Below are 10,946 nucleotides of genomic sequence, written 5' to 3'. Positions count from 1 at the left end.
GCTGTCATTATGCTAAGTTTTTATCTGTTATTGGGTGAGTGATTCTATAATTAGGGATATATTTCAGGTATACAAAAAAGTGAAAAAGTTATGTCGTTTTTTTTTTTTTTTAATATTCTATTTGATTGCAAATACACCTGGAATGTACTTAATTCATTAGTAGGCAAGATTAAGCTCTAATGAATTCTTAAATATCTAAGTAACAAAAAAAATTTTGGAGCATAATTTTGTAAACGGCAATTTTGACAAAAGTTGTGACTACTTTTCCAACATAAATCCATATAATACTGAATTTAGAGTTAATCAAAATTTCTATGCAAGAATACGCTCCCTAGAAATGTCCCTGATCATTTATTTTACAGTTTAGCCAAAATAAAAAAAAGGTAAAAAATCACATGTAACACGGTTGACAGGGTAACACGGTTGACAGGACAAACCTGTCTCTACAACATTAAATTTTGTGATAGGTAACACAGTTGCCAGGTAACACAGTTGACATTTTCTCCATTTTTTGGCTCTTGTGCAAACTGCAGATTTCTGTGCATTTTCTTCACAGTTTGGTCTTTAACATTCATAGTAGGAACAGCAGAAAATGTTGGCAGCACAGTTGACAAACAATTAAAGCGAACCATGTATAGACAATCATATAGATATCATATTGATGAGGAGGAGTTATAATATGCAACACTTTCTTCAGGGTTCTCACCAAAAAGGATGTGACTTCAATTAATTTAAGTCATGTAACTTTGGAGCAAACCATTGCTGATTTATAGGCCTTTTTTCAATGGGTAACATGGTTCTTAATTTTGAAGAGCAAACTGGACATTTGAGAAATCAACACAAAAACTGCAAATTTCAAAACATGATTTACATTTTTAGCTAAAAAATTAAGGAACCTTTTCATTTCTGTCTTAAATAAAAGTAAAATATAAACCACATGACCCACTGTAAAATTGGTCATTGCTTGAAATCAATACTTAGTAAAGTTGAAAAATATATCCCATGAACGTGAAATGTACCCCTTATTAGAGAATCACTCAAGTTATTTATTCACTTATATCCCCCGAATCAGAGACATAATAACAAAGTTTGTAGAATGTCTTTATCAAATATTGTTTAGAGTTCCAGTCTACAAAATGAACCCCTTGAAGTCCATGTAAACCTTAGTGTTAGTTTGGGTTTGTGCACTAAGTGTGAATACAATGAACCCTATATCTGAGTCTTTTAGTGGAGTAATCATTACATGTTGCCTATAGAAGTGCAGGAATAATTGATATTCAGTTTCCCTCAAAGTAGTGTGATGAATAGACAAATGTGTTCCTAGCTTTCACTTTTTATACAATAGAAGTGTTTTCAACATGTTTCTCCCTGATCCAGAATGAATCCAGCTTTTTCTTTCACCACTAATCCATCTCCAGTTGATCTGAAGGATCTGAAGGATGATGGCTGATTCATCTAACTGCATCAAAATGATATGAAGCATGACTAGTAGACCAAGGCCACCTTCAAACAGGTGAAATACAATGTCCACTACGCCTTAGGTTTCTGATGTCATCCAATGATGGCTTCCAACAAAGCATGTCAGAGTAAGAGTTGGAAACATGTTGTCCAACTTTTGAAATGTGAACATTGCAATAACAAAATGTGTGAAAGAAATAAAGTTGTGTGGGTCAGTGTTGTATTGAGGACACCAGAATCAAACATATGTTCACACATGGTTTCAAATGTATCTTTTTTTTTTCAAGAGAGTGCATTATCATCAGGCAGGGCAGGCATTAAAGATGAGGCAGTTTGTGTCATCACCGTAATGATGGTGAGTTTTTTCACGGTCCTTCCTCCAAGTTGAACAATGTTGTTAAGAGCAATATTTCTGTTTCTCGATAAGGATGTTGAAAATTAAAATATTTTAATCCTGACACACAGCTGAATGTGAAAAAAAGGATTTTCATATTTTGCTGATGCTTAGATGAATAGTGGTTTATTTAACTTTTATAACACGATTTTTCAGGCCCTGGGGTCAGACATGGGCCTCAACGGAGAAAACAACAATTACCTAAAAACGGTTTCATAGTTTTCATGGAAAGACCAACTTCACTAGGTATTTAGTTAATAAGTAGTCTGGATATGGTTAAAAAAGTTAAATCCATTCATTTATGACTTGTGGCTTATTCGCTCTGCCTCACAGATGATCCCTGTTATCCAGGAGCAGACCAGACTCACTACTGAGAAATATTAAAATAATATATATTATTTATTATTATAAATATCGAACCAAAATCAACCCTTTTTTTGTTCTGGCTGTGTGAACATTCTTGTTCTCTTAAATGTCCTCAAGGATGTCAGAAAATGTCCCCACATATGCTCCAAATGTCAGCCAAGACATTGTACATCCTCTGCAATTCCCCAGTTATCCAGCAGGGGGAGAAAGAAAACAGCATAAGGACATGATGAAAATTCAAGCACACACACTCCCAAAATCCTATTTTAACCAACACAAGCCCACTGGTCTTAATCAGAGGAGCAATTATAAATGAGAAACTAAACCTCTCGTGAGATTAGCCTTCATTCAGTATCAACATTCATTTTTGGTTTCTATGCTTAATTTTATTGTAAAAATATGACAGTGCCCCAAATAGAGGAAACAGTGTTTATTGCCGAGCAGCATTAAATCCAGAACACAGCAGAGTACAGCCAAAAAAGTGTAGGCCAGAGGAGACAGCAACAGTCAGTGCAACAAAAAGGTTACGTTTCTTTGCACAAAAAAACAAGAATACGTTGACATGAACACATTAGAGTAAAAAATACATAAATATATGTGTTTGCAAAGATTTAGAATAATAAACACTGGTAAATTGCACCCTTTGACACCCAGCTGTGGGCAACATTCGAGTAAGTCAACAACATGCAAGATGATCCACACAGAATTATGTGGTAAATACTCATTCATATTGATTATTATATATCAAATGTGGTCCATGAGACTGTAAATAGACACAGCCAGTCTGTAAACATTTTACAAGACAAAAGTATCTAGGTATTTTGAGCACTTAGCCACAAAAATTGGCTTATTTTCTCGTCAGGATACTCATCACAAGATGACGTTTGAAAAAAATGAAAATAACACAGTCTTGTTAACAAGTGGACGTGTATACGAGGTAGAACAGGATTTCACACAAACATGTTGAAAACAAATACTTTTAATTTCGGCTTTGATCCAATTAACTGTCTGGAGAGTCTTGAAATAAAACCCAGTGATGATAATACTCCCCTCGGCGGATGAGACTTCAAAACAATCTGGATATTGATTTTTTTTTTTTTTTATCAAAGAAAATCCATCTATATTATCAATACGCCAGAGAATCAGACTAGAGTCATTACCCTTTCTGTTCAACCTTGTTCTACCAGGTATGGTGGTTAGGTGCTGCTGATGCTCAAAGCCGTCTAAACATAAAATAATATACATTTTGGTTTGCGTTGTCTACCCATCCATAGTGGATGGCGCAGATCTGGGCTTCCTCAAGCTACGCAAAGAAACGTTAGTCCATGAAGCTTATAGGCTGGTCAGTGTACAGAATCGGTCTCCTTTAGTGAACCTGGACCTCATGAGGCAGCAGCTGACAGCCGCTGTTCACATGGGTTAGGACTTTCTCTTTCAGCTGTGCCACTTGCTCCCTGAGCTGACTCGCTGTCGAGGCCAGATCAGTGTTGTGGCTCTTCAGCGTTTTCACCTTGTCCTCCAACCTAGAGATGCGCTCGAGTTTGCGCATCCGACACTTGGAGGCCGCAATCCGGTTCCTGAGCCTCTTCCTCTCGGCTTTCATGCGCTCTTGTGAGTCAATGTCGATGGGAGACAGCGGCGGGCTTTCCCCGAAGCTCTGAACGTCAGGGACCGTCTGAGGCTCCTCCTTCAGCGGCTGGACCCTCGAGAGATCCGGCTGCGGCGGGGCTGCCCCCAGATGTTGCGGCGGAGGAGGTGGAGGATAAGGGACTGTCTCTGTGGAGTAGTTCACGGTGGTTTCCAGAGGCCCACTGCCGTAACTGTTCAAGTTCGTGTACACTGGTAGTTCCGGCTGGACGGTGACCGGAGCGATGTTAGCACCGAGATCCAGGCTGCTGTTCGTCTGCCCGGCTCCGCTCAGCTGATTCTGCTTGTGTAAATCCTCCAACGCTTTCACGAAGCCCTCTGCGAACTCCTGCTCATCCGTCACCGTCTTAGGGTAGAGGAACTGGGAACTGGTGGGTGTTGTTGTGACCATTCCGTTGGACTGGATGATCAATCTCTCCAGCTCCGGGGAAGCCAGCTTTAGGAGTCCCAGCTCTGGGGCGCTGAGGATGCCCTCGGCGTCACGAAGATGCGGTTTTAGATCCGAATCCTCTGCCATGCTCAAACTCATATCCTTCTTCATCAATATTTCTGTGGTAAAAATGACAAGTAGTAGAGCTTGGACACCGTCAGAGCGCAACCCTGCCCATAACCTCACAGAATAAAAAAGGTGTAAATTAATTTATGTTTAACAAATATCTCTGTCACTCTATTTTAACTGTTGGTTGTCTTCCGCTCCAAAGCTGTCTGACAGAAGTGCATGCACCGCCCCGAGCTTTTCAAGGCTCGTACCTTCCATTACGTCACACCAGGGCGCGCGCATTGAGCAGAAATTACGTTTTCAGAATTTTTTTTTACGTGACCAAAGATTGAAATGGAGAAGTGAGATCTCACTCTGCGCAATATTTCCATGTGCTGCTACTAAAACCAAAAGGAGGGCGCAGGACCAATGAATACAATTTGATACTGCACCAGCTTTCAAAGATCTCCATACTACTTAAGTGGCAGCTTCATTTACTTGGGTCCATTCATGCAAGTATGAAGTTAATCCACACAGAGTCTTTTCTGTTTTAGGCATTGTATAGACCCAGATAAGCCACATTGGCTTTCTTGGATCACCATTTCCAACAATATTGTTTCTGAAGATCATAATACATCAGGAAAACATAGAATAAAAGTTAACAATATTGAGGGTCCAAGTGCCACTAAATTTAATGCTCCAGGTAAGTTGTTTAACTGCAAGTCTGCTCCACCATCCCCACCCTGGCAAAATATCTCTCTCGCTACAGAGGGAGCCATCACTCATCACAGACGATCTTTGGTACCTGTTCTGTCACCATGGAGAGCTAAACTCTAAACAATATTGTGCCGACTGAGTTTTTTTCTTTTATTTAGTTTTATTAAAATTTCTTTTTTTTTCAGTTGCCAACGGATGTTTAGTGTTATGGTAAGATGTTCGTGATTTAACGTTTTGATTAAAAAAAACTTCAACCTAACAGAATTAAGACATGATTCTTGTGATTTTGAATGTTATATATGAATGGCTGTTGCTGAGTGTATGATGGTGTAATGTAAGGGATTTGTTGTATATTTCTGGATACAGAAAATAATTTGTGTGCGGTGTCAGAAAAGAATTTATGCCTTCTCCTATAAGATTACTTCTGTTCTATGTCCCAGAGCAAAAAGAACACTGATCATGAGAGTGAGGGGAAGTTGAAAGTGAAACTGACTTGATTTCAACACTTCCTCTGGTCAGTTAACAGTTTGGGGTCAGATCACATGAAAAATCATCTCCAGGAAAAGTTTCCATTTGTATGGGTTGTTAAATGTATTGTTCTAATGTTCAGTTGAAATTTCTGTTTATCTTAAATTATAAGTTTTCTTCATGCTTTGATAGTTTTGCCAGAGTCTTCCTGAAACTGCACTTTAAACCACAGCAAAACAGAATTAAGATGCATCATCGATGTGAATATAATTCAATGTGAATATAATTCATAAGCTTCAAAAAATTGTCTTCTCTTACGTCTTCTTACTTTTAATACTGTATCCAGAATAGCCTTATATGAATTAGAGCTGGTCAATGAATTTTCTTTCAAACATTATCCTCACAATCCAAATGCTTTTGTTTACAAATCATATAACAGTGGTCCTCAAGCTTCTCTCATATAATAGTTTTTTTGGATTGCGAAGGGTTACAGAGGTCTGCGCGTCACAGGTAGACCCCATCCTTCCCTGCAAAGCTTTGTGGGTGGATCACATGATGAGCCCTGTGATGTCAGATCTCCTAACGCTGTGCCGGAAATGGAGGTGGGAGGAGGGGGTAAACCAACAGAGGAGAGATATTTTAGTCTCGAGTATCAGTGTAGAGGGAGTGGGGGTGTTGAGCCTGAAGTCAAGAAAAAAAGGCTGGCTGTCGCTGGAAAAAAGGATGAAAGAATCTCACATCACATTTTTTTAGCCCTCCTTTCTCACAATTTGTAACACGACAAAATACAGGTTCAACACATGAAAAGAAAGTTAAGCAGCTAAAATGCTATTTTTTTAGTCACAAATGGTGTTGAATTGTGCGTGAACTATTTCTAAGCATGCCTTGTTATCTGTGTGTGTAACCAAACCAAAGTATAGTGTTACTATGGTAAAAAAATAAATAATAGTAATGGTTTTTTTTTACAAAAGACCAGAGAGGATTGCTGAGTATAGACCTATGCCAACAGACCACAACACAAGCCAGACCGAGCCACACAAATACCAAAGTTTGACACTGTATTCAAAATCATCATGTATTGAAAATGGTTGCCACTGGCCATAGAGATTAATGTACCTTAAGGCAGCTTCACACCAAACTGTTCCCACTCCAGAAAGTTTGGCATATCTGTTGTGATGAGGATTCCTGATAAGATGTTGTGAAATTTCCCTGACAAACAAAACACTCAATAAATAACCTTATTATGTGTCATCATAAAATAGATGTGTCATAGGACTACTAAACCTCACATATTATTTAAGTGAATCAGCATTATAGGATGTGTCATGTCAAGTCACAACATTTTTTGTTTGTGACTGTGAGTTAATATTACAAGTCCAGGCAGAGAAAGGTAAGCTGTTAGGAATGCTTGGCATCACTTGCAGCAGTTCAATCTCTCAAGACACCAGAGATCAGGAATGTTTTGTTCTGTACTGTGCAACATGTTTTCTGTGTTGTTTGAAAAGATTAAAAGGGCCCGAAGAGCATATGAGTATTTTAAAGGCAACACAGACTCACCCTCTGTGACTTTCTTAACTTACTTTTAAGATTTACTCCCTTTATTTTCTTAGAAATCATTGGCAAGAGTGCCAAAAAAAGTCATTTCTATATGTAAAGAGTTGAATGCTAGTTTAATGAGTAAATCCCTGAAGCTCAAAATTGCACTAGGTAAATATGCCACCACGTGGACTAGTCTACTCAGGAACAAAAAAAGAGCACTCAGAAAGACACTCACAAGTTAATTTCTTCTGTAGTACATAACACATGACAATATTAAGTTTTAAAAGTGCCTATTGTTTACTCTGCAGAAAATAAGCCTTGACTTTTGATCCCTACTTTTGATCTCTACTTTTTTTAAGTGTTGTTTTTATGTAAGCCTGCTATATATTGCTTATCTAATAAAAAATTCTGTTTAATCTTTTTCAGTTGTAAATAAAAATGCAGAGGTTAGCACAAACGTGTTTTACTAACTTACTCCACTACACTTGATGACGTAGTTTCAAAGTGTGGGTGAAGTTCCGCAACCCGAAGCTTGTATGTGTATCATTGGTTTGCATGGAATACACTTGTACCCACACTCAGACAACACTTAACCACAAAACATCACCTGTTCCTCAGATTTTCTTGGTAAATATAAAAAAATATACAAGACAGTACTGACAAAACCAGCAGTAACTACATTGTATATGTGCACCTGGAAGTGGAGTGATGAAGTGATAACTATTTTTTAATCAAGATGTCTTTCAGAAGCTTTAACTGATCAATTGTGCAGTTGCTGAATGAGGTGGATTACCTTTCTTAAACGTAAAAGCTGTACAAACTAAAACAGATACGGTAGTAGTAATTTCCAGTCTTCATGAATTTTCCATCATGTTTCGAAAATTTCAACTCGGACACTTTTTTTAAGCTTACCACAACCTATATTTAAATTAAAACGTTTTTATAGTCCTAAGAACAGTCTAAAGTGGATAAGGCCAATAGGCTTACAAGCCACGTACATTTCTTGTTCTCCATGTTCATTTTCAGATTTTATTATTTTTTTTTAATTTTTTTTATTCAAATACGAAAAAGTGACTTGACTTTGAAATGATATTTTACACATAATGCATGTGTTTATTATCATGTTTATTCTAAAGGTTGTTCATCATATCTTTGATTATTGGGGCCAGTCGGTGGTTCAAATGGAATTTCTTGTTTATCTCCGAGGAATTAGTGGAACCCCCAAAGGCTAATACACTCTGCTCGATAATCAAAACGCAGACGGGACACAACCAATACGCTTGCTAAATACACCAGCGGGATTGTTTTACAACGAAACTAGTATGGAATGTTTTAATTTGCTCTGATTTTTTTTCTTATACCACTTACTTTACTAAGTAATGTTATACTTTCTAAGGTGAGACTGGGTTAGCTAGTTCCGGGAATTAGCCTGATATTTTCAAACCAGAAAGCTTCACACTGTTCGATTTCAAACCGAACACTGTTCACGCTTAATAACTAAATCCAGGTTTATTTTACCACAAAACTAGCGTGTAATATTTCAATTTACGCTGCTTTTTTATACCAGTGACTTGAATTAGTAAAGATATACTTACCAAGGTTAGCTTGGGTTAGATGGTTACAGGAATTAGTCCGAGCCTCGAAGTTGACTTTTATTGTCACGTGCAGGGAAAGCTGTGTCAAAGGCACCTCAAAACAAACACTTAATGCGAGTTACTTCACTTGTAGTGATCCTCATGTCCTTTTTCTTTACAAGGTATTGATTTTATTTTAGCGCCGCTGGTTGCCTAACTAGCTTGTTTTATGCCTATCCTTTAAATTGGGCTCGTAGGTCGCAGTTTTTTGCATGTGTTAACCACCGGCTCTGTTGGCTAATCTTTCGTTTTCTACTCGACACGGTCCGGCGGCCATAATTTCTGAGACTTTGCAGCGATGATGTGAACATTTATCCTTCTGTGCCTTAATAAGACAACATCTGCTGTAGTTTCTGAGTTCTCTATATTAATGTTCAGCTTTGGAGACAATGGTTGTCACCCCCTAACTTGATATAAAAGTTGAATTAAGCAGCTTTTTGAATGCATGCCTTTTACTTGTAAAGTAGAGTTTCTGTTTAAGTACCACTTGGAGGTTAACTTTTCACTTTTCTAAGGTTTACTGACCAGAAATTACAAGAATGGAGATAAAGAAAAAGTAGGAAAAAAAAGCATCCCGACATTTTGCCAGCATTTTGCCCAGCCAAAGTCCAGCAGCACAGAAAGGTGCAGAAGCCTCACTTCAGGTACAGCAATATTTAAAATAGTATGTTATGTACTATATTCAATGTGCACTAATTAAATTACATTTAATCATGGCACAAAAAAAAGACAACAGAAACTTTAAACTTGCCAGTGTTCTTTGGTTCAATTCTGAACATAATGCAAAAGTAAGAAATTAACAAAAATTGTTTTACCTGTATGTTTAACAACAAATGTTTTACTTGGTGACCTGGCATAGGTTAGAAGTATTATTCAGAACAGATATTTCTGCTTTTTTCCAGTGCTAAACAGTATGAAGGAGTCAGCCAATTGGAGAGGAGAATTTATATGCCACAGGAACAACATTCACCCTCACAGCTGGAAACATTGAAACCCTGGCTTTAATGACACTATGGTGGCTGTAAAATCTGACATCTGGCCTTCCTGATGCAGGTGAGTAAATGTGTTGGATCTCCCTTTTGATGGTAAGTCTTGCATGTTAAACAAAGATGTATGCAATTGTACATAAGCTTTGAAAGGTGACTATTATTTGTGCAATAAATGAAGCAAGATTTGCAGATGGGGGTTGATGTTTTCCTGGCAGACTGGGATTAGATGCGGTTCCATAAATATGCTGGGCAGCTCAGTTTACTTTGTGCCCATTGGTAAAAATAGGCACTCTTCCCGAGGGAAGTGATGACGTCTGGAGTCTGCCTGCATCATCAACCACAAGTCGGCTTCACCCTCACGCTGGAAGAGGCAGAAGCTAAGTGTGGGGGGAGCATCAGTGATCACCATGGTGACAAATGCAGAGTGACGCAGGTAAAAGCATTGTGAGAGAGAGAGCTGGTGATTGGTTGGCGACTGCAGTGGTGTGTGGAGATGATGCGTGGGTGGTAAAGAAGAGCAGGAGGACTCAATAGCCCAGCATTGAGATTAACGCCCACACACCAATACACAAACACACACACATACGCACACAATCACACACACTCACTCCAAGCCTGTTATCATGGTCATTAATTCAGCCTAGCAATGAGATATGATTTTGCACAACTCTTGAGCACTGACTTGAGAGGTAGTGGAAGATAGCATTTATAAATAGCATCTTTGATATCATGATCATGCATTCATACATTTAAAAAGACAGAATATCCCCAATTAGTAATTTACCTGCTCTAGGCAAAGCCTTAGTTCTGCATTTAATTGCATTTCCCTTTGGTTATTCTCCCGGTAGTAAAGCAATTTTATCTAAAACTCCACCCAGATTTGACAGTCTCCTTGTATTGGTCCACTATATAGGAGTGATTGAAAATTGACTTAACGTTTTCATTTGAACAGATAACAAAATACAATCAGCATTAAAGCTGCAAGCAGCGATGAACGGGCCCTCGCCCTGTGTGTGCCAGTCGGGGTGTGTCGCAGCCGCCACATGTGCTTGGCAAATGCCTGCTCCAATGCCTGCCAATAGGAGCATGTCCATGCTGCCGCATGAGCAACGAAGTGTGGCTCAGCCAAAAGCCATAGGTCTAGGCACAAGGGCTAAGCCCTTAACTTTTGATGCCTGTAGCTCAAAGTAGCTGGACATGCTGCAGATATGAGCCCCCCGGTGGCGCTGTGGAGCATTGATGTTATTGCAAGCAGT

The 10,946-nt window shown here is 38.6% G+C and overlaps 1 protein-coding gene across 1 annotated transcript; it reads right to left on the bottom strand.

The window, feature by feature from the left end:
- Positions 1-2,636: 2,636 nt before the first annotated feature.
- LOC141789484 (transcription factor JunD-like) lies at positions 2,637-8,958 on the bottom strand. The gene is made up of 2 exons (XM_074668898.1): positions 8,663-8,958; positions 2,637-4,414 (listed from the first exon to the last, which is right to left on the bottom strand). Exon 2 carries the CDS (start codon positions 4,404-4,406, stop codon positions 3,585-3,587), a length of 822 nt encoding a protein of 273 aa, XP_074524999.1. The 5' UTR covers positions 4,407-4,414; positions 8,663-8,958; the 3' UTR covers positions 2,637-3,584.
- Between the last annotated feature and the right edge of the window lie 1,988 nt (positions 8,959-10,946).

Source organism: Halichoeres trimaculatus, unplaced genomic scaffold (assembly GCF_033239565.1).
Source record: "Halichoeres trimaculatus isolate MK-OKI-2021-1 unplaced genomic scaffold, fHalTri1.1 fHalTri1_scaffold_4, whole genome shotgun sequence".
In the NCBI taxonomy this organism is placed as follows: Eukaryota; Metazoa; Chordata; class Actinopteri; order Labriformes; family Labridae; genus Halichoeres; species Halichoeres trimaculatus.
Note: the sequence above shows the minus strand (reverse complement) of the source record. Positions and strands in the feature narration are given on the sequence as shown.

What these genes read in the sequence shown, in the direction of transcription:
- LOC141789484 (XM_074668898.1), bottom strand. Translation starts at nt 4,406, where the DNA reads ATGAAGAAGGATATGAGTTTGAGCATGGCAGAGGATTCGGATCTAAAA.